This window comes from Arachis hypogaea, chromosome 4 (genome assembly GCF_003086295.3).
Source record: "Arachis hypogaea cultivar Tifrunner chromosome 4, arahy.Tifrunner.gnm2.J5K5, whole genome shotgun sequence".
Taxonomy (NCBI): Eukaryota; Viridiplantae; Streptophyta; class Magnoliopsida; order Fabales; family Fabaceae; genus Arachis; species Arachis hypogaea.
Window position 1 is genome coordinate 120,926,854 of NC_092039.1, and position 24,688 is coordinate 120,951,541.

The 24,688-nt window shown below is 33.0% G+C and overlaps 4 protein-coding genes across 5 annotated transcripts; 2 read left to right on the forward strand and 2 right to left on the reverse strand.

The window, feature by feature from the left end:
• Positions 1–676: 676 nt before the first annotated feature.
• LOC112797673 (subtilisin-like protease Glyma18g48580) lies at positions 677–4,939 on the reverse strand. 2 transcript variants are annotated; one of them, XM_025840727.3, is made up of 11 exons: positions 4,660–4,939; positions 4,413–4,522; positions 4,095–4,192; positions 3,633–3,788; positions 3,323–3,437; positions 2,679–3,225; positions 2,507–2,601; positions 2,157–2,429; positions 1,855–1,996; positions 1,509–1,725; positions 677–1,429 (listed from the first exon to the last, which is right to left on the reverse strand). In XM_025840727.3, exons 1-11 carry the CDS (start codon positions 4,786–4,788, stop codon positions 885–887), a joined length of 2,427 nt encoding a protein of 808 aa, XP_025696512.1. In that variant the 5' UTR covers positions 4,789–4,939; the 3' UTR covers positions 677–884. The 2 variants fall into 2 exon arrangements, with proteins under 2 accessions (XP_025696512.1, XP_025696511.1); XM_025840726.3 differs by having other exon boundaries at positions 1,855–1,999; positions 4,660–4,879.
• A 2,187-nt stretch (positions 4,940–7,126) lies between these two features.
• LOC112797674 (uncharacterized) lies at positions 7,127–10,871 on the forward strand. The gene is made up of 2 exons (XM_025840728.3): positions 7,127–10,168; positions 10,248–10,871. Exons 1-2 carry the CDS (start codon positions 7,318–7,320, stop codon positions 10,631–10,633), a joined length of 3,237 nt encoding a protein of 1,078 aa, XP_025696513.1. The 5' UTR covers positions 7,127–7,317; the 3' UTR covers positions 10,634–10,871.
• A 4,632-nt stretch (positions 10,872–15,503) lies between these two features.
• On the reverse strand, positions 15,504–21,045 carry LOC112797675 (subtilisin-like protease Glyma18g48580). The gene is made up of 11 exons (XM_025840729.3): positions 20,741–21,045; positions 20,512–20,621; positions 20,309–20,406; positions 20,075–20,230; positions 19,546–19,669; positions 17,479–18,025; positions 17,310–17,404; positions 16,958–17,230; positions 16,612–16,744; positions 16,313–16,529; positions 15,504–16,221 (listed from the first exon to the last, which is right to left on the reverse strand). The coding sequence occupies exons 1-11, from the start codon at positions 20,828–20,830 to the stop codon at positions 15,677–15,679; spliced, it is 2,388 nt and encodes a 795-aa protein (XP_025696514.1). The 5' UTR covers positions 20,831–21,045; the 3' UTR covers positions 15,504–15,676.
• A 2,110-nt stretch (positions 21,046–23,155) lies between these two features.
• On the forward strand, positions 23,156–23,593 carry LOC112795336 (sucrose transport protein SUC1-like). Its single transcript, XM_025837272.1, has one exon. The coding sequence runs from the start codon at positions 23,156–23,158 to the stop codon at positions 23,591–23,593; it is 438 nt and encodes a 145-aa protein (XP_025693057.1).
• The last annotated feature ends 1,095 nt before the right edge of the window (positions 23,594–24,688 follow it).

Consider the following 24,688-nt stretch of genomic DNA (forward strand, 5'->3'; position numbering starts at 1 on the left):
GGAGTTTTAAATCTTGGGATTATCTTTCTAAAGACGACTTTAACTTGCTATCTTTCTTAACCTAGGTTATTCAAATAAGTTTAAAACTTTTATGATTATAATGTTTGTATATTAAAATTAGTTATTATAATTATTAGTATAAAATATATATTAAAATATAAATATATATTAAAAATAAATTAAATCACATATATATTTATATATAAATATATTAATAATTAATTTAATAACTAATTTTAATATACAAATAACATTTTTAAAGTCTTTATATACTCTTTAGGTTTAGTTAGGTTTAGTTAAGGTTACTTTTCCAGTTTCCTCTTGATAATCTCTACATGACTGACAAGTGGCAACTTTACTTTGTTGTTAATTTAAAGTCATGTACTTTAAAGACCTAAAAAAAAAGAAGAAAAGAAAAAGTATTAAAGTACTTCACAGTCGATAATTACATTCTCTTGCTTTCTCTGATCAAATAAAGTCAGTGTAATATTGTCTCCTTGCATCTCTGATATACATAATTTGAAATCCGATTGTTATGGTGATCAAGATAACCATGAAGAACAACGAGAGCATCGAATTGTGTATTAGCTAGGATAATAGTATTATAACTGGATTTGCATTTCGAGGGCGAGGGATAGAGACGTAAAGTAGCTAGAGAAAGAGAGATTAGGAAAAATAAAATAAAATTGTCTCTAAATATTGTAGATTAATAACTAGATAACTAGACAATGGTAGTACACTGCGCACACAATTTTGAAGGAGAAAAAAAATGTAAGAAAATACATGATGTAGCGATGACGCGCTCAGCATCAATTATTACAAAAATCACACACATTATTCATTTTACATATACTAAATTAAACATGAATCATTCTTATGATTTTTCACCTGCGGCGTCGTACTGTAATGGGACTTCTAACTCTGTGCTTTCCATCGGTCCACAACAATTCCCCAAACTGATATTTATAAAGCTTAATCACACTTGAAGCCTGTATGGTAACTCTAAATGTCTTCTTCTCGTTGATCTTTGTGAAAGTTAAGGAGTTGGGCACAACAGTAATTTTGCATCCATCTAATTTGGCGGTTGCATTATATGTGCCCGGGGGACCAACATTGGTGAGTGTACGAGTAATTGTTAGCGGACTCAACTTAAGATTTGGTAATGTGATTGAAGGATAGTTGAAGTCATCTATGGTGTGAGTTCCTTTACAAATGAAAGTTCTGTTGAAATTAAGTGCCGAAATGAGTTGTTGGTTGTATCCAGAGGCACATAAGAAGTTTAGGTAATCGTTGAGGTGTAGATCATAAACAAGTCCTGGGTCTATTGCACGGTTTGGTTGAACATGCCCTGAACCGTAAGCAAAAGGGTTTGCTAATTTATGATCAAATGCATCTTGAATCGGCTTGTTTGTGTTGTCCAATGTGGTTGCTGAGCAAGATGTACATAAAATAGGTTAAAATTAACAACAATTAAATATATTCTGATCCTCTGTTTAAGTTCATTTTACCGGTGGTCATAATTGCTGATTTGATAGCTGCCGGACTCCATGTAGGATGAAGGGTTCTGAGAAGTCCAGCTATGCCGGCAGCATGAGGACAAGACATAGAAGTTCCTTGCATCACGTTAAATGGAAATCCTCGACGGTTGTCTGTTAATAGGTCAGATGCACTTGCGAATAGTGAATATGCAGCAAGTATGTTCACCCCAGGCGCAGTTACATCAGGCTGTTAACTAACAAAAATTAGTCACGCTAAACAAGGATTCTCTAATAGTTATATTGATATGAAAATCTCTTTCTTTATAAAATGGTAGTAGATATATGTGGTTGATAAGGAATCAAATGAAGATGAGACCTTGAGTATGGATGGCTGAATTTTGTTGGGTCCCCTAGAGGAGAAGGAAGCCATAACTGGAGCTGGCTTTCTTCCATAGAGGGTTCTTGCCGAGGAGAATCTTACTGTGATAGACGAGGCCAACGAGGCCGCTACAGGAGCCCTGCTATATTATTATTATAAACATAACCAACATATATGCAAATGGACTCTTCATATTAAAAATATATTCGGAAAAGTTATGGACTGACTACTTCTATATTTCATCATATGAATTTCACTTGAACTAGTATTGAATTAAGTGTTGTTTGTATTTTTGAAACCTTGAAGTTGTTAAAGAAGTAGGATTCCTGGTTGGCAGAGCAGGCGGCTTATATGGTGGATGTGAACCATGATCGCCAACTGTTGACAAAACATGAGGCTCAGCAAGAAGAGTATTCCCATTTTGCTGTTGATTGCGCAAGAACATTCCCTTTGCACCTGCATTCTTCGCTTCATTCCCCTCACTAACTGATTTTATTTTTCCTTCTCTCAAGCATGCCACTATTTTCCCTGTTACTTTTGCTGGGTCAAGTGTTCCTGGCCTACAAAGTAGACTGCCAAACAACAACAACAATAATAATTCTCACTTATCGACTTCACATGAAATTAACTGCATTTGAATTTTACTTACGCATCTTGTATTGATGCATTGGCAAGTTTAGCATCATTGGCATCGATCAAAGAAAATGCTTGGTTTTGTGGCAAGTTTACGAAAAGACTCGCACCCTAACAAAAAATACACCAAAGATATTATTATTTCCCTTCATATTTTAAGACACGCATAGAAAAAATTGTGATAGTACCGTGATGCGTTGACCATTACTAAGAGTGATAGTGCTGCTGAAGTCCCTATCAATGGTGCTAGCAGCAATTGTGAAGACCCAAGGAGCCACATTCAAAACGGTTCCAGGTGAGGGTCCATCATTTCCCGCAGAAGCAACCAAAAGAACATTTCTAGAAATTGCATGGAAGGCACCAATGGAGACTTCATCAGTGAAGATATCTTCAGGGCTAACTAAATACCGGCCACCAGCAGAGAGCGAGATGATATCAACACCGTCGCTTATGGCTTGGTCTATTGCGGCCAACACATCGGCGCCGTAGCAACTGGCTGGATCAGTTAGCGACCAACAAACCTTGTAAGCCGCAACTCTGGCTCTTGGAGACCCACCCTTTGCGGTCCCATTCCCAACCGCAAACACGCTTGCACCTGCCACAAAGTTGCCACCTGCCGTTGATAGAGTGTGGGTCCCATGCCCCACGAAGTCACGTGCTGTAAGTAGTAACGGGTTTAGCTTCCCATTGTACACTTGGAAAGCACTGTTATAGTATCTTGCTCCAATTAACTTCCTGTTTACACCACAACATTAAAATCCAGCAACATTTTGTTGAAAAAGAAAATCAATTTTTAGTTTTTTTTTGAAAAAATATAAAAATTAAGCATAACCTGTTGCAAGGATTTTTCTTGTTATCAGGTATTTGACAGACATTACCACCGCGCCATTTTGATGGAATGGGGCCATATCCTTTGTCACTGAAACTCTGTGATTCTGGCCAAACTCCTATTCAAGGGGAAATAATATAAAGTTTGGGGAATGATATTTTATATTAAATGTAGGCTATTTATGAAAAAAGAAGAAGGAAAAGATAGACACTATTTTTAGTACACTTGTTATGCAAGAAATTAAAAGTTTGGTATTAATTATAAAATCATTTTCTGTGTTGGAACATAAAATCAATCTTAATTAATTAATTACCTGTGTCAATGTTAGCAATGATCGTATTTTCACCAAATCTTCCCTTTGGCCATGCTGAGTTCTTGTCATTTCTGTGTAGTCCAAGAAATTCCCATGACCGGGTTGTGTGCAATTTGTGCTCCTTGGTCAAGAACACAGACACCACATTCGGTATTTCTGTTCCAATTATTATTCCAAATATTTATCATTAATTAATTATGAGTTAATTTATTTGAAATAAAATTAAGATAAATTGGTTACATAATAAAAAATATTAGAGACTATCAAAATTTATTATTTTTAACTATTATTTAATTATCAATTCAATTTTTTTAATTTAATTTTTTTAGTCCAATAATTCAACAACATATTTTATCATATATTTTTAAACATTAATAGTTAACTGATACAAAAATAATAAATTTTAATAACCTCTAAAATTCTTTTAAAAATAATGGAACTATGAATCGGAAGCATTCTCACTTGCAACATGTGCTGCTTCTTCCTCTTCAAGAAGCGCAGCAAAACCATTTATGTGCTTATTATATGAATAGATAATGGCCTCTTTCCCTTTCTCATGGCTGTCAAAGAACCAATACGCATACACACAATATAATTAATCAATTATCTTTTTTCATGGAATAATTATTTAATGGTTTTATACGCTTAACTTTACTAAACTACTCCCACTATATTTAGATAAAACACTAATCATACGTAGTGATGTCTTTTTTTAAGCTTTGTGTCTATCATAAGCAAAATTTTAATAATGATAATAAGAGCAAAATATTTTGTACGTACCTTCCCAAAACTGAACCTAGTAAATTGTAATGATAATTTGTTGCGGCTTCAAGGTCAACAGAGGTAGGGTTTGGGCCATGAGAATGTGCTCCTAAGTATACAATGTAGCACTGTACATATATATATATATATATATATATATTGGTGAAATATAACATGTTATGACAAAGCTTACAACTTACAACAATAATTACAGTTTTTTTTTTTCATAAGAAATTAAGCAAGAAACAAATAAAACTGAAGCTACCTTTTTGCTGCTATGGACAGCATCCGGCAAAAATGCTATGAGAAGAAATGATACGGCAATAATAAGGGGAAGATTAAGGTAGTAAAAACTGGATTTGCCCATTTGAATGTGAAAATTGCTTGGCAGCATACAATTCAATTATATAGGGGATTCATCGATTCCTCTCCTATTATGTTAATGTTCCTTTATTTCTATCAGTGTCTTACGCACGCTTATTGGCCTTCACAAAGTGCTTCTTCTTCACTCAGCTTTTGCTTTTGGAAAAGCAAAATGTCACAACGCATATTCCAAACCTCTTTTGTTTTTTATTCTTTCTCCAAGATTAGTTTCATATTAAATTAGATTATATTGGGGAAAGGTATATGTTTCTCAAATATAAAGTATATGATATGATATGGGTGTTGATATAATGAATTAATGGGTAGGGTTACACTTGGAAAAGAAGGAAAATTTCTATCGACGACTTCTTTAATTCTTACTAGTTTATAATTTTGGAGCAGCATGTTTCATGAGCTTCAGGTTATTTTAATGTTTTTTGGGGCAAAAGCATCCTCCAAAGCAAAGAGAACAAGGACCATAAGGCAATATCATAACACACTTTCTTTCTTTATGCAGACAAATCACAAACCCTTTATTAGTGAGATAAATTCCAAAGTATTAATTTTATAGGAAAGCTCTACTTTTATATTTTCTTATTTTATTTTATTTTCTTTTCATGGTAAAATGCATAAATAAATTATTACTTTTTATTATGAAAAATATAAACTTATTTTGTTTAACATTCTAAATAATTTTGTTAAATGGACTCCATTTTTAATAAATTAGAGTTAATTTACATTATTTTACGGTTAAAATTACCAGTGATCAAAATTTTTATAACAAAAATAGTAGTTTATTCTAATAATAAATCGAATGTAACAAAAATTTACTATCATTCAAATAACCAGAAATTATTTTTAATATGGAAATATGAATGATATTTTGATTGAATATTGACATTTAAAATATATTACAGTATTGTGAAAAGTATTTAACATGCCTTCCATGTATTGGCTAATATTGCCACGTGTCCAACATGCTTTCCATATGTTGCAACACTCCTCCCATACGTTAACTTCTCACCTACAAAATCCACCCATCTATAATTATACTAAATAATCTCATTTTCAAAAAATACACCAATATTCTTTTCATATAAAAAAAATCAACCTCAAATAACATTTATAATACGAAAACACAAAGAAAGTTCTCTTGCATTGGTGGTCGTACTTCTTCCTCGTGTGAATATAAGAAGCTGAGCACGAAATTTTGTATAACGGACGGAAGTTTTTCAAACAACCAAATGGAATCCAATGCATGTTCTTTCTTAGTCTTAGGTAGCAGTATGAAACCAATTATTAGGCTATTAGCAATGAAAAATTAAAGAGAAAGCATTTGACTTTGTACGACATATATATAAACAGTTAAACACACAAATACAAAACATAGCATCTGACATAGAAAGTGGGAAAAGAATTGTTAGACACTCGAAAGACTCGCAAGACACTCCTCACACATTCGTCAAATTTTCTCCTCAATTGTAATTTTTATTATTTGAACCCTTGATCTTTGAGTTGGAGAAGAAGAAATATGCCATGTGAATGAAAGCTCATTGACAAATTCAACGTTGGTTATAAATAAGTTATCACCTTTTTTTTAATGTTGGTTTTAACTTTTTTTTTTGTTTTTTGTTCAGGATGATGCTTTTAACTAACAAGGAACATAGTTGTTTTTACGTTGTTGGTCTGGGCCTCCTGAAAGAGGCCTAATTTTACAAGGCTACAAATGTTGCAAGGCCAAGACAAGAACATTGTCCAATACAAATACTGCAAAGCCCAAGGTCCCTTGTACGCAGAACAAAATAACGAGTTATTTGCCTGAAATCATCAAAGACACGTAAGTAACCTGTTCTATGCTTAATAAAATCAACTAAGACAAAAAAATAAAAAAGTATATGAAAAAGAAAAACTACACAAACACTAAATAATATAGAATAGATGTTTAAGTACAGTTTTAGATTAAATTTAAGAATCTAAAATAGATGCAATTCACATAGTTCATAGTTGATTAGAAAAGGAAAAATGAAACCCATATTTATATGGCAAATCGCGACACAATATGTTTAGATGTAAAATTATGAAGAAAATGAAAAAAAATATGCCATATGGAACACAAGGAGACTCACTTGTTCCTATTTCTTTCCCTTTTTATATATTTTTTTCTTCTTGGTCTTCTTTTCTTTGTTTATCTTCATTAATCACACTGAATAAAGGTCTCGTTCAGATTTAGCTAAAAGATTAACAACTAAACCATTAATAAAAATATCTTTTGTGGTGTGAAGCCGACACAACATAACGTCATAACCTTTTGCTAAAGCAATGAAGATTTTTCCACACAACAATAATTCAACCTTTGAAGTGGGGTGGTCCGGTTAAAAAATGGATTTTGTTTTCCTTTGTGCAAAACTTTCCAAAGTGCAGGATCGGCCACTCATTAGTTGCACTTGGTTACTTTTATATATATCATTATATCCATACACCACAACTATCTTCAGCCTTTGAATGCATTGCATCTTTGATTGATTCAAAAAGTCTTGTTAAACCTTACTCAGCTTGAACCATGTTCCAAAAAATCAGGGTTATGATGGCATGCAGGGTAACTATATGCATAGTTCTCAGTGTCCTCATAAATATGGCCTCAGCTGCAATTGATGAAAACAGGGAAGCAAATGCACTCTTGAAGTGGAAGGCCACTCTTGACAGCCAAAGCCAAGTTAAGTTGTCATCTTGGAACAACGGCACAAGTCCATGCAGATGGAGAGGAATTCAGTGTGATAAAACAAAGTCAATCACAAGCATGGATATTCAAAATTTTGGACTCAAAGGTACACTTCATACTCTCACCTTCTCTTCATTCCCCAACCTCCTTAGCATAGACATCTACAACAACTTGTTCCATGGAACCATTCCCCCACAGATTGCTAACTTGTCCAGAGTTAATCACTTGAACTTGTCCAAAAACTTCTTTGAGGGTTCCATTCCTAAAGAGATCTTCACCTTGACAAGTCTTCGCAGGCTTGATCTTTTCGAATGCCAACTAAGTGGCCAAATCCCTGAGTCTATAGGAAATTTGTCCAACTTAACATATCTAGATTTTGGAAACAACAATCTCTCTGGCCACATTCCTACTGGGATTGGCAAATTGACCAACCTTGAGTATTTTTCTTTTATAAATAATTCTCTTTCTGGTTCCATTCCAATGGAAATAGGAATGATGACAAATCTTCAGACGATTGAATTCTCATATAACACTCTCTCTGGTGTTATCCCTTCTACAATTGGTAACTTGAGCAATCTGCAACAAATTTACCTTCCTAATAACACACTATCTGGGCCAATCCCACCCTCTATCTGGAACATGTCTACTTTGACCTTGATATGGCTCTTTGGCAATGAACTTTCCGGATCTATCCCTAGTTACATAGATAACTTAGCCCCCAATTTGAACTCCCTATCACTTGATGACAACCACCTTTCTGGCTCCATTCCTCCCACACTTGGAAATTTGACAAAGCTCACCGAACTATACCTGAGATTGAACAATTTTTCTGGACCAATTCCTTCCTCTATAGGTAATCTGTTCAATTTGAACTACTTGACTTTCCAATATAATAAACTCAGTGGATCCATTCCTGACACAATTGGAAACTTGAAAAGCCTCTTTTCATTAGAATTGTCCAACAACATGCTTACTGGCTCCATCCCACAGGGGATTAATAACATGACATTGTTGCAAGATTTTTTAGTGGCCCAAAACAATTTCACCGGTCATTTGCCACCTCAAATATGCTCAGGTGGGTCACTCATGTTCTTTGGTGCTGAGCACAACCATTTTACTGGCCCAGTTCCAAGAAGCTTGAAGAATTGCTCTAGTATTGTTAGAATCAAATTAGAGGGAAACCAGTTGGAAGGTGACATAGCAAAAGACCTTGGCATATATCCCAATTTGAAACATATTGATTTGAGTGATAATAAATTTTATGGCCAAATTTCATCAAACTGGGGCAAATGTCATAGTCTTGAGAACTTTATCATATCCAACAATAATGTTTCCGGTGGTATACCACCACAAATTGTGAAGGCTACCAAACTTGGCAGGATTCACCTTTCCTCAAACCGATTGACAGGGAAGATTCCGAAAGAATTAGGGAGAATGAAAAGTTTGCTTGAACTCAAGATCAGTGATAATCTTCTCTCAGGAAACATTCCAACAGAATTAGGATCACTGCAGAATTTGCAAATCTTGCATCTAGCAGGAAATGAGTTGAGTGGTAACATACCAACAGAAGTTGTTGAGTTACCCAACTTGTTGGAATTGAATTTGAGCAACAACAAGCTAGAGGGAAGCATCCCCTCTCACTTTGGTTCATTCCAACCTCTCTCTTCTCTTGATCTTAGCAGGAATTTCTTGAATGGAACTATTCCAAATGTGCTTGGACAGTTGACGCACTTGCAGTTGTTGAACCTCTCACACAATAATCTCTCTGGCAATATTCCATCCACTTTTGGTGGCATGTCAACCTTGACATCTGTCAATGTATCATACAACCAGTTAGAAGGGCCGCTTCCAGAAAGTAAGGCCTTTCACACTGCTACAATTGAGTCACTGAAAGGTAACAAAGGCTTGTGTGGTAATGTCACTGGCTTGGTGCAATGCAAAACTAATAGCTATAGCCAAAAGAGTCACAAGGCCACGCTATTAGTATTGTTTCTTATCTTTGGAATACTAGTACTTGTGCTCTGTGTGGTGGGTGTTTCAATGTATATTATTTGTAGAAGTGTGAGAAAGAAAGGAGACTCAGCCAAAGAAATACAATCAGAAGAACACTTTTCCATATGGAGCCATGATGGAAAAATGGCATTTGAAACAATCATTGAAGCTACCAAGAATTTTGATGACAAATATCTCATTGGAATTGGAGGGCAAGGATCTGTTTACAGAGCTGAGTTACCTTCAGGTATGGTTGTTGCTGTGAAGAAAATTCATGCAGAATCAGATCCAGAGGACAAGTCCAATTTGAAATCATTTAAAAGTGAAATCGAAGCACTGACAGAAATCAAGCACCGCAACATCATAAAGCTATATGGATTTTGCCAGCATTCCCGGTTCTCTTTTTTGGTTTATGAATTCTTGGAAGGTGGCAGTGTGGATCAAGTACTAAGCAATGAAGCACAAGCAAGTGCATTTGATTGGAAGAAGAGAGTGAATGTGGTTAGAGGAGTTGCTAATGCTTTATCATATATCCATCATGGTTGCGTGACCCCTATAGTTCATCGTGACATATCAAGCAAGAATATTCTTTTGGATTCAGAAGATGAAGCTCATGTCTCTGATTTTGGGACCGCGAAGTTTCTAAAGCCAGGTTCAAATTGGACCACACTTGCAGTCACCTATGGCTATGGTGCTCCAGGTAATAAATCCATTTTCCCTTGATACTAAAAACATATATGGATGTATGAATAACTAACTTTAAATTTTCAATGTTATAGAGCTTGCTCAGAGTTTGGAGGTGACTACGAAAAGTGATGTGTATAGCTTTGGAGTGCTTTGTTTCGAAATCCTTATGGGAAAGCATCCGGCAGATATGATCAATTCATTGTTGTCGCCATCAACAGCATCAATAACATACAATTTGCTATTGGTTGATGTAATTGATCAAAGGCCTCCTCATCCTGAGAAGTCAGTTGTTGGGGAAATCATGTTGATCACAAAGTGGGCGCTTGAGTGTTTGAGCCAAAGTCCACAATTCCGGCCAAGCATGCATCAAGTTTCCAAAGAACTCACGATGGGAAAATCACCTTTCTCTGATGACCACTTTCCCATGATCAGACTTGGACAACTCAATCAAGAATTATTGGAAACTCCAGTTGTGTGATTAATGATTAATCTCACCCGTTTCTTATGAATTAGTGTGATATAATGGGGGTTCATGTAACGCAAGTGCATCATAGGCTTGTTTAATTTGTGAGTGTGTGTAACATGTATGTATGAGCTACTTCAAAATGGAAATGGGCAAGAATATGTGTGATATGGGCAACTGTATCATAGGCTTGTTTAATCATTTTGCATACTGGTTAATGGGATATGCTAATCATTGTGTCTTTGTCTTTGAACTCAATTCTTTGAACTCAATTCTTAATTCATACATGTCAAATACAAAGATGGACAACACAACACAGACCCTAAGTTGGGCAACTCATTGAAGGACCGGGAAGTGCACTTACGTGATTGCTTCATTATGATCTAATGATTCATACTTCATATATATAAAATAATCCTCCTCTGTCTTAATTCTTAAGCTTGTTTACTTTGGCATTGTGTTGTGTACCCTTCATATGTATGAGTTAAAGTTACTTTCTTTGGTTAGGTTTTGTACCAACCAATCACAAGCAGATAAGCTTGTTGAGTTAGATTCAACGAATAAAAGTAGAGTAATCTCATTGTTAATTTCTCAATAAAAGTAGAACAAAGCTATTGATAGGAAAAATTGAACTATGACTAAACTAATTCTTAATTTTATTGGTAAAACTTGAAATACATTTTAATTTTATCTTTTAAATTATTAATAAAATTTTTATTTTTCAATTTTGATTAAAAATTTATTGCTGACTAATGAAGTGTTACATGCAACAAATGGGATTTGAAAAACCATTAGGCTAAACCAACTTTTTTTTTATTTTGTTAGAAGTTAAATCTTTTGGAGGCAAAAACTGAAAGTGATAGTAAGTATTTTTTTTGGGTCCTTGAATAAAAATATTGGAGGAAGGATGAGACTTGGGCTTTTGGTAGGAGGGAAGGATGAAACTATATACCAGAAAATGATGTGTCAAATGTTCATGTAAAAAGAAGACTGACAATAAGAAAACCAGGCCAGGTAGGGTGTGGGATGTGGCTAGAACCTTACCAGAATAACTTAAAGAGCCTGGTAACTCGTAAGCCATATGACATTATGACCCACTTATATTTTAATCTTGTATTCGTCATGTGTGATCTGCTAAATTATTGCGGAAATGATGGGTTCTTATGTTTAATGGGTGTGTAGCGCAGTGCTTCCCCGTCCATTTCATTTTGTCAAATTATTTTTTGGAAAAACACAAATTATCTGTTTAAATTTTTCTTTTTTTAACTATAAGGAGAAGGGAAAACATTCCGTCTTCCATTTCCTTTAAAAACATTTAAGGAGCAAGGGAAATTGTGCACCCCGTTTTTTTCTTTTTAATTTTCTTTTTTGAGAAAAATTAGAAATTGTCCCAGCAATTTTACCATTTTGCATATATTCCCTATTTTAGCACAATTGGAAAACACCTAATATTTTTTAATTTTACAAAAAAAAACTATATAAAAAAAAGCCAAATTATTATGCATATACAGATCTACATTAACAGTAAAAGAGAAGAGGGGAGACCAGGTGCTCAACTTCATTTTCTATTTTTTTTTAATGATATTTTATATATGGATAAATTTAATTAAAAAATGTAAATTTTAAGTGTGTATTTATTAAATTTTATATCCAAATTTTGGGTTTGAAAATTTTTGTTGCAAAAACTGATTTTTAAATATTTTTTTATTTTTATAATAAAATTATTTATATATTTAAGTAAACTTTTACATCAACTTTCATTTCTTGATAATTAAATATAATCCTATATAATTTTTTTTTTTAAAAAATAAAATTTTCCAACAAAACCGTCCATATCACCTTTGGTAGGTAAATTGTTAACTTCAAAGACAAAGTAAGACAAAAAAAAATGGTCATCGTTACTATTAGAGTATAATTGATCATAATACTCTAACAATTACATGAGTTCAAACTAAAAGCTAAGTGTGAAGAGTTTAAATTTTATCTATTCATATAATAGCTCATCAATTAGTGACAAACTTTTAAATAAAATTCAAATTATCGCTTAAAAAATAGGGTATTGCTGATTTTGGAATTCACCAAAGATCAAATCAGTAACCTTTTGGATCTAAAACTCTAATATCATATCATGAACTTACTTATTTCAAAAACGTAACTGACAAGACAATATAATACTAATGATCATATCTCTAATACTTCATAAACCTCCATTGTACATATTGTGCACTTAGGCCATTAGCTCACTGTTCTCTAAAAAAATATCATGTACACATAAGATAAAGTCTCAACTATTATACCGACATCCCAAAGCATTAAACTCCACAATACTAAAAACAGTTTCCATTTTGCATTCTCGAAGGCCCAATGACAGTTCCACAGTTTCAGAAATGCATCCATACATCTTGTTAAAAAAACAAAACCTAAAGGCTTAAATCCGATCTTAGTCTTTGTTGAAGCGATCGTTTAATAATCATTCAGACAACAAAATTAAGTAAAACAAAACTTCCTACAGCTGTTCTAATAACTGCTAATCACTTCATTAATTCTTCTTCTCCTTTGGATGAGTGATGCCTAAGTTTGATTTCAGCATGTTTTCAGAAAATGAAAAAACAACTTGCCATAAATTATCTCAACAGGAGTGTAATAATTATTGAATCTACATAGCTACCCCTTGTATTGAGCCTTTGAAGGAGATAATTAGTAAATGATCAGGATGTTTAATTAGATGCCAAATTTAAAAAGGTGTATACTTCATTATGTTGTTTGTTCTCTTGCCATTGTTTTTCCCTCCCCTACCTTTAGCTTTTTCTTTTCCAAAATGTAATGAGGCATACTTTCTCTTTTCTTTTTATTTTTCTTCTCAAGACTTTTGCTAGCTATGTCACACTTTTCTTCTAGTGCTCTTTATTTATTATTTTTTAAACCCGTACTTATTTGAATGCAAGACACCTATGCATGTGATTATTATTATGAAAAATATTCAATGATTAGTAGAATTTATTATTTTTAATTATTAATTAGTTGTTAATATTTTAAAATATATACTAAAAATATATTATTAGATTATTAAATTAAAAAGATTGAATTAATGACTAAAGTGAAGACCAAAAATAATAAATTTTAAATTTTATTAGACTATTAGTCATCTAGCATTTTTCTATTTTTATTCCCTCTTCCCTCCATTCTGATTTTTTTAGAAATGAAAAAAAATTGTGTATAATCTAGTATTATGGTTAATTTACGCGTTTTTCTTTGATATAAATTTTAATTTTTTTATTTTAAATAATAAAAAGATTCTTAGATTTTATAGGACACAAATTAAAGGATCAATTAGTATATCTAAAAAATTTGTCAACACTAAAATATAAATATGAGTCAGACTTGTATATTTAAAAAATTTTAGAATAAAAAAATAAATCTGACTCTAAAATTTACATGTTTTGAAAAAATGAAAACCATAAATCTGACTATTAAATTTGTGGTATTCACAAAAAAAATACATATTTTACATTGTTAAAAAATATGACTGAAATTAAAAAGCGTCTAATTAGTAATTTCTCTTAAAGCGTCCCTTTTTTTTTGTCTAAAGTTGAAAAAAATGAGCATCCTCTCGAATCTCCATCCAATGCAAAAGAAAATCATTAGACATGGAATTTCATTTCATTCCTAGAAAGAATACATCACTCATTCAGTAGAGAAGCCCTTTTCTTTTTTATGCGACGTAGATATATATAGAATTGTTGTCCATTTGTCTTGTATGCGTACGTTCAAAGTTCAAACTATACCAATATATATGGATACGATGCTGGTGGTTTAATATATTTTATCTAAAATTTTATCGTTATCAATATTTATTTTTAATATTAAAAATTATCGTCTAATTTAGATTTATACAATATTAATTTTTAATATTCTATATTAAATTGTAATTATTAATAATTATTTTATAATTTGTTAATAAATAGGATATACATTTCTGTCAAAATAATATAATTCATTTTTATAATAATAATTTTAATAATATTTTAATATACGTACTGAAACTTTAGAAGATAATTATTTTCAGACAATAGATCCAATATTATATAAAAGCAACATCATATATATAATGATTGACACAACTCAGTCAAGGGAGACTTTAAACAGCATATATGTACGACGGAACAATGCAAAGATAAATTATGTTTTCGTTATTGGAGACATGGAGCTGTCTACATAAAAAAAAGCTGAATTCCTACTAAGCTAATCAACTCACTCGAAATAATTACAACCAAGTTTGCATCACTACTCTTTTTTTTTTTTTTGGCACATCATCACTAAATAATGTTGACTTAAACATTATTCTCCGCGTAACAAACGTTAGTAGTAGCAGATGATCCCACACCACTGATCTTAATATAATCCATATCGATATGTTAGTACTAGAGACAAGAAATTAAAAACATTATGCTACCCACTTTATGAATTTAAGAAATTCCTCGTGATTATTGTTGGTAATATATAATACTAGATGAAGTGGATATGATATCATTTGGTGCGTCCTTTTAGAGATTCGAAATGGATGACAACAAGGCCAAAAGCAGTGCGGTCACTGTAGGTGTTTCACATCACCAATAATGTTTTAAGAGAATCTTTTAGGTGTATTTGAGACTTACTCTAAAGTAAATGACAATTCAATAAACAAATTAACGCTTATCCTTTTAATTTGGTAAAACCCTTACTGCTTATCCTTTTGGATCCTACTAATATTATTAGATCATCAATTTCTTGAGATTGTAATGCTATCTTCATTCGTTTGTTCCACTCCTCCCACCACAAAAACAGAGTCGTCACCCCTCACTATCAGAAAGCATATTATTAGAAGCACAGTTTGGAGATTGAGAACTAGTTCAAACTTTTACATTAAATATTATTCTCGGATAATTATTAATAGTACAAACCATGTTCATGCACGCACGCATAATACATATCTGAAGAAAACATAATATAAATACACGAGGAATAAAGCACACAACATTCGCCATGGTTACATTAAACAGTAACATTATATACATAAACTCATTTGCGGCGTCGGATTGTAATAGGACTCCTGACTCTGTGCTTTCCATCTGTCCATATCAATTCACCAAATTGATATTTATAACTCTGAATCACACTTGATGCTTGCACAGTAACCTTGAAGGTTTTCTTTTCATTTAATTTAGTAAAAGTCAAGGAATTGGGCACAACAGTAATTTTGCATCCGTCCACTTTGGCAGTAACGTTATATGTGCCTGGGGGACCCACATTGGTGAGTGTACGAGTAACAGTTTCTGGACTCAACTTTAGATTTGGCAATGTGATTGAAGGGTAATTCAAGTCGTCTATGCTGTGATTTCCTTTGCAAGTGAAAGTCCTGTTGAAATTAAGTGCTGAAATGGCTTGTTGATTGTATCCAGAGGCACATAAGAAGTTCAAATAATCGTCAAGGTGCAGATCATAAACAAGTCCTGGATCTATTGCAAGGTTTGGTCGAACATGTCCTGATCCATAAGCAAAAGAATTCGCTAGCTTATCATCAAATGCATCTTTGATAGGGCCGTTTGAGTTGTCTAGTGTAGTTGCTGCAAGGGCAAATAACTGAATATGTTAAAATATGTCGTAAAAATAAAGTCTAAGGAAGCAAACATTAATTAAAAAAGTATATGTATGTACCGGTGGTCATGATTGCAGACTTAATAGCAGCGGGACTCCAGTGAGGATGAAGAGTTTTGAGAAGTCCGGCAACTCCAGTTATATGAGGGCAAGACATAGATGTTCCTTGCAGCACATTGAATCGAAACCCTCGACGACCATCTACTAGTATGTCAGACGCACTAGCGAATAGTGAGTAGGCAGCAAGTATGTTTGTTCCTGGTGCTGTAATATCAGGCTGAAACCGACATCAAAATATAAACAAGGTGTTATTATATGTAGTTGATAATGAATTAAACTAAAATAATGTGTTGGTTCACCTTGAGTATTGATGGCTGAATTTGACTCGGTCCTCTAGAGGAGAATGAAGCCATAACTGGAGCTGGTTTTATATTAAAGAATGTATGTACTGGGGAGAACATTATTGTTGTAGGCAAGGTTATTGAAATATCACTGCATCAATATATAGTTGAATAAGATATATTACACAAATTGAATACCATATTCTATGTATGTAATAAAAATGGTGAAAATTCAGGTGAAGTTAACTTCACTAACTTCACGTGAAGTTGACTTCACGTGAAATTGACTTCACGTGAAGTTGATATCTGAAAGCCGTTAGATAAAAATTTAATTTTAAATCATTATAAGGAAGCTCTAACTTACTTGGCAGCAGCGTCATGAAAACCTGGGCCTGGTGGTTTTTCCTTTTTGACATCTTTTTTTGTTAGAGGTGGACTACTCACACCGGTCATAATGTGAGGCTCAGCAAGAGTTGTCTCCCCATTTTGCTCTTGATTTTCCAGGAGTATTGCCCTGGCACCTGCTTTCAGAGCTTCCAAACCCTCCGAAACTGATTTTATTTTTCCTTCCCTCAGGCAGTCCACTATTTTTCCGCGGACTTTTGCTGGGTCAAGTGTCCCTTGCCTACAAAGTGAACTGCAACGACGCAAAATCCAAATAATAATATGTAATTAATCTCACCAAGCTACGGATCGGATGAGTGAATTGTACTTACGCATCTCGAGTTGTGGCATTGGCAAGTTTACCATCAGCAGCAAGAATCACAGGAAAGGCGTGGTTAGGTGGCAAGTCTACGAATAAAGTGGCTCCCTGAAAACAAAAGAAAAAAACACATATTATCATATATTTACAAGTCTGGTGTATAATCTAGCTAAAAGACGTACCGTGATTTGTTGACCGTTACCAAAAGTAATGGTACTACTAAAGTTTCTATCTGTTGTGCTAGCAGCAACCGTGAATATCCAGGGAGCCACATTAGCGACGGTTCTAGGTGTTGGTCCGTCATTTCCGCCAGAGGCAACGAACAATATGTTGTTAGAAATAGCATGGAATGAACCAATGGATATCTCATCGGTGAATATATCTTCAGGGTGCACTAAATATTGGTCGCCGATGGAGATGGAGATGATATCAACACCGTCGTTTATGGCCTGGTCGATTGCGGACAAGATATCTCCCCCAAAGCAATCTGATGCATCCTGTAGAGACCAACAGACTTTGTAGGCTGCAACCCTGGCTCTTGGAGACCCACCCTTTGCTGTGCCATTCCCAACCGCGAATACGCTTGCTCCTTCCACGAAGTTGCCACCTGCTGTCGATAAAGTGTGTGTCCCGTGCCCTACAAAGTCACGAGCTGTCTTCAACTTCTCGTCAAGTTTCCCATAGTATGCCTCGAAAGTTCCGATGAAAAATCTTGCTCCAATCAACTTCCTGATGCTCACAGAAAAAAATAAGTCCCCATTATTTTCTTTCAATCTTTACTTAATACCAGTAGCATACAATGTATTTTTAGATTATGCTAAGTGTACACTAAAATTAGCTATTAAGGGGGATGCTTCCATAAAGACGCAGAAAACGTCTTTTTTTAAAGATATTTTTTAATAATTAAAATTTAACACATATAATAATTTAAATTATGTTATTTTTATCAAAATTAGGTCAGAAAAATTAATTTGATAAATGAATAGTGAATCAAATTTTGAATATGTCTAAATTAATATTATTTTTTATAAAAAATTACTACAATACCCCTATTATATAAAATGATTAAAATACTCTTATTATATATATTAATTTTGAAAATCCTAAATTTTAGCCCTTTTTCTCTATTGTTATAAGGTTAGAATTTAAAGTTTTTAAAATTAATATATATATATATATATATATATATATATATATATATATATATATATATATATATATATATAATAGAGATATTTTAGTTGTGTTTTATAATAGGGATATTATAGTAATTTTTTATAAAAAATATTAATTTACACCAATTCAAAATTTAATTTATTAATTTTTGTGCTAAACTGATTTGTCCACTCTAATTTTAATAAAAATAATATAATTTAACTGATTATATGTGTTAAATTTTAATTTTTAAAAAATATCTTTAGAAAAAGACGTTTTTAACATCTTTATTTAAGTGGCTCCCACTCAATTAAGAGGTTGCGGGTTTGAATCTCCTATCTTTGGTAAAAAAAAAAAAGTCAACCACTAGTATAAAATACATGTTAAAATATAAATATACATTGTAAATAAATTAAACCACACATGTATTTATACATAAATATATTAGTAGCGAATTTTAATGTACAAATAGTATTTTCCTATATTTTTATTTAAAAAATTTATAGAAAATTTTAAATTTAATTTTTAATATATTTATTACACACTTACTAAAATAAAAAATCTAAAAACTTTTATTAATAATAAATATTAACATATATTATAAAATAAAAATATTATTTGCATACCAAAAATACTAAATTTAATTATATATATATAAATACATATATAGTTTAACTCATTTGTAATATATATTTATTTTAGTAGCTAATAAATTTAATAATTGATTTTAGTATATATTTAATATAGTTTATTTTAAAAACATATGTTAATTAAATTCTTTTATTAAAGGAATTTCTGTGTAAATTAAAATTAATTATTTCTAATTTTTTTACCATCTAATAAACGAAGCATATAAGTTTTTCACCAGTCAAAATTAAAAATCTGTGTTTTAAGTAAGTGATTTATTTTTCTCTTTTTCCAATCGTTAAAAATTTATTTTTATTTTATTTTATTATAAATAAATGTACACTTAATAGTTAATACAAATAAAATTTTTCCCAGGAAATAGATATATTTACCAAAAAGAAAAGGTTATCTAAAAGAAAGATGAATCAGATGGACAGATACCCAAAAAAAAAAAAAAAACAAATAACCTGTTGCAATGCTTTTTCCTAGGACTCTGGAAGTTATTTATTTGACAGACGTTACCCCCGCGCCATTTTGATGGGATGGGGCCATATCCCGTGTCATCGAAACTCGTGGATTCTGGCCAAACGCCTATTCCAATCGAAATTAGTAGAGTATTAAAAAGAGATATGATGATTTTATAACAAAAAAAAATGAGTGTTTTTTTTTTCAACTTTTGATATGCTGTTCCACTATTTTGATACAATCATATTGAATAAGCATTCATCAGGTAATTTAACAACCAATCATGGTATCATACAAATTAATAATAAATTTCATGGAAATTGAAATTCTCAACTTGCTGCTGTATGTAAATTATACAAATTAGTAATTGAGTAAAAATGAAAGAGAAAGAATTATTTAAAAACTAAATTAAAGATAACTTGCAAAAATGTATTACCTTCTTTCCATGTATCACTCACTATACCACCTAACAATTTGTTATTTGGTATTGCATGTCACTAGTAAGGGTACGGCATTTACGAAGCTAGATACCTGTATCAATGTTGGCGATTATTGTATTTTCACCAAACCTTCCCTTTGGCCATGCTGAGTTCTTGTCATTTCTGTGTAGTCCAAGAAATTCCCACGACCGTGTTGTGTGCAATTTGTGCTTTTTGGTCACGAACACAGAAACCACATTTGGGTTTTCTGCCACAATCAACACGTTGTGTCAATAACTAGTTAATTTAAAACAAAATTGAGCAAGATTGACTAGCTAGCTAGTACCTGCAATGATTGCTGCTTCATCCTCGTCAAGTAAAGCGGCAAAGCCGTTGATGTGCTTATTGTATGAGTATATCATGGCCTCTTTCGCTTTCTCATGGCTGTCCAACAAGATTCACAACATGTAATAATGTTTTTGTAACTAACAAAATATTTTGTACTCAAGTGACTAATAAAGGTATGCATGCTTCTATATGTATATATACCTTCCCAAAACTGAACCTAGCAAATCATAATGAGAATATGTGGCGGTTTCCAAGTCAAGAGAAGTAGGGGTTGGACCATGAGAATGTGCTCCCAAGTACACAATGTAGCACTGTAAACAAACAAAAAGAGATTAGAAAACCAACTCCATAATTAATCATGCATAAATCATACCACATACCATCGCAAATGCGAAGTAGAAAAATTCCAAAACAGGTGCCTAGCCTATACCTTTTTGCTACCATGGGCAGCTCCCGGCAAGAAAGTGAAAAGAAGAAATGATGAAACAAGAAGTGGAAGGAAAATATTATAACAGCTCATGATTTTTAATATTTCGGGTATTGCTTCCTCGCAGACATAGCAATATCTATATATAGATAGAGAGAGCTTCCTACACACCCCTTATATTAAGGCCTTAATTACTATGTATTAAGTTATTAACAATTAAGTCTATCTCTCATCTCAATTGGTCTTCGGGATTGGAACTTGGCAGTGCTCCATTCGCAGCTTTTGCTTTTCGAAAGGTAACAAACACCAACAGTACAACACTTCTAGTGATAAAAAAATAATAGAAATTTGGTTAATATTAATTAATTGTGTGACAAAAAAAGTACTGCGCTTAATATATTTTATTTTAAATTCTAAACTTTTTTTTTTGAATAATTTGAAAGTTTATTTATTCCACTATTTAGTATTGACTCGTCATCACTTCTCTTTTCCGCTGTTTTTTATTGTTTTTAACTTTTTATTATATATTTTGAACAGCATTTTCTGAAAATTAATTAAAAATAAATAGAAAATAGTATAATTCAATTATATTGGTGCATGATGTATTATCTACATACATGTATATATATAAGTTCAGAAACTTGTAAAATCCAAGATACGTTTTGCATGAAATTAAAGAAAAATAAAAAAAAATTACTACAAAACATAACCTAAATTTAGCATGGAGGAACAATTAGATATAAAAATGCGCTCCTTGTTCCTTGCATGTAGATAAAACGTGCCGTTCGATCATATTTTAAATGATCAAATGCGACCTGCGCGTTTGGCAGGTATGCAAAACAAAACGCAACTTTCGATTGACATCGAGGTAGCTTCCATGTTTGACACGTGTTGGTGAAGACAGGAAAGAGATTTTTTATAACGCATTTTGCGTCTTACTTCTAGGAAAGGAGAGCTTGTTTCACTACATTGTGCTTTTGCGTTTTGGTTATAAAGGAGGAAAGAATAGAAAAAGACCAAGAAAAAAGAGGGAGTAGTTTGAGTGAGTGAGGAGTAATCTTATTTGGATTCAATGAAGTTGGTTTAGAATATACCTAATTTATAAATGCTATATTTTTTTATATTAATATTATATTTGGATAATTAATAAAGGTAATTAAGATGATACTAAAATATAAACTTATAATCTCACTTTCTAAAACTAACATTTGTTTATGTAATTCTTTCACAGTATTTGTTTTACCCTTCTTAGCATTTTGAAATGTGCTATAGGTATAAAATTATGTTCATTTTTCTAGTTGGTAGAAACTCTGGCTTAGCACCACTATCCTGATACTAGACATTTTTAAGTAAAACAAAATTGTTTGTTTATTTTATTTATTACCTTTAATTTATTTTTTAAACAAGAAAGTTTACATTGCATACTTTTGATCTTATGTTATTGTACTATTTTAGTCCTACTAGAGAGGATGTACTCAAGAATATCATAAATCTGTCAGGAGAAATTCTTACTTACCCGTCTCACATACTAAAGCATTTTTTATGTTGGAAATTTTTAGGTTTACCACTCGTCAATCTTGATATTGAGGTTTCAAATGTCAAAAATATATTTATTAAATATTTAACTTATATATTAATTAGAGCAAGTAAATATCCTTACTTTGTATCATTTATGTTATCTATTTGATAATATCATTAATACTGATATTAAATCTAATTAATCTATCAGAAAAAATATACTAACTATTTTCAAAACCACAAAAAAAATTATTTGGAGACTCCAGGAGCATTTCACAATTCCTCTCCCAGCGGATGCGCTAACGCACAAAGTCCTCTTAGAAAAAAAGTTTTAATTTTAAAAATTTAGTAATCAATTGAAATAATTACTCATACTTTTATGGAGTATCTGTCAATTATATTTTGCAAATAAATAAAAATGATTAGTAGTTTTGAAACAAGTGGCTTTGAAGGATATTCAAGGTGAAGCATCAAAAGTCTTTCCGGCAAAAAGGTAGAGTTTATAAGATGAGAGACTCATTAACTTAACACCTAATGGTTTTGAGTTAGATGTGGTGTCTTCTCATTTTATGTTCTCTCACTAAATATTGAAGTGGTATCAGAGCCGATGGTGGCCCAACAAGTGGTATCAGAGCCGATAGTGACCTAACAAGTGGTATCAGAGATGATGGTTAATCGGTCTAGAGGTTTTGAAGGGTATTCAAGGTGAAGCATCGAAAGCTAGTTACGATCTGGAGTTACGATACCTTCTTCTTTTACTAGTTACCATACCTTCTTCTTTTACCTAGTTCGAAAGCTCTCTCACCTCGCAGTGTCCCCTTCGAAAGCTATCTCATGGTCATGAGTTCACCGCCACAGTTGGAATCGGGCTGAACACCAGCGCAGATTCCAGTCTGAAAGATGGTTATGGTGGTCTCTACGGCCGCTTGGATCCACCTTGTCAACGCTGTCCAGATAGCATGGTTAATACCAGGCTACGTGATTCTCGAAGTACTGGATAGATGGACCTCTTTGGTGTGGCTCGTCGGCGCCGTTTCTAGCTCTGTTCTCCATTCCATCCTCAGTTATTACAGCAATCGAGCAACCTGTAAACTCGGGCGGCACCGTCCTTTCATCTTTGCGGGTGTCATTGCCGTCACCATAGCTTTTTTGACAATTGGCTTCGCCGCAGACATCAGCTACGCCTTTGGAGACAACCTCTCCGAGAAAGCTCGGCCACGCGCCTTAGCTATTTTTAAGATCGGATTATTGATGTTGGAGATTTCGATTAACATGATCGATGCACGCTGCAAAGACTTTCTTGATGACCTTGCCAGCAGAGACCAACGGACGATTTGACTGGCATACACGTACTTCTCATTCTTCATGGCTGTGGGAAATGAACTGGGTTACTTTGCCGTCTTCTTTAGGAGATTTGATGATATGTTGCCATTCACGGTGAGAAAAGCATGTCATGGGATCTGCGCAAATGTGAAAACCTTATCAATTTTCTCGATCATTCTTCTACTGTTCTTGATGGTTGTGGCTCTGTCCTGCGTCCAAGACAAACCGGCATTACCTGAGGAGGAGTCACGTGAGAGGAAAGAGGAAGATGATAGATGGGCAGTGGTTAAATGCTTCCGGAAAATTTTCAGACCATGAAGGGGCTGAAGAAACCGATGTTACGGCTAATGGCGGTTGTGGCATTCAACTGGGTGGCCTTGTTCGGATTCTTCTGGTACATCTCTGATTGGATTGGATAAGGAACGAGGTGTATGGTGGGGAGAATGAAAAGCTTTACTCTGTTGCAATACCATTATATACCACAGGCTACTGGTATGGAGCTCGGTGTCTTATGCTAACTTGGGCGGTTACGGGTCTTATGTCCTTGGCTGTGGAGACGAAATCATACACTATCAGAAGCGGCTAAAAAAGTTGTTCTCCCCATCGGTGATTTTCATTTGGTGTATTTTCTTGTGTTGTTCTCTTATTTGGATTCAATGAAGCTGGTTTAGGATTGAGTTTAGAATATACCTAATTTATGAATGCTATATTTTCTTTTTATATTAATATTATACTTGGACAATCGATAAAGGTAATTAAGATGATACTGAAATATGAACTTATAATCTCACTTTCTAAAACTAACATTTGTTTATGTAATCCTTTCACAGCATTTGTTTTACACTTCTTAGCATTTTAAAACGTGCTATAGGTATAAAATCATGTTTATTTTTCTTGGTAGAAACTCTAGCTTAGCTCCACTATCCTAATACTAGACATTTTTAAGTAAAACAAGATTGTTTGTTTGTTTTATTTATTGCCTTTGATTTATTTTTTAAACAAGAATGTTTACATTGCATAGTTTTGATCTTATGTTATTGTACTATTTTAGTCCTACCAGATAGGATGTTCTCAAGAACATCAAAAATCTGCCAGAAGGAATTCTTGCTT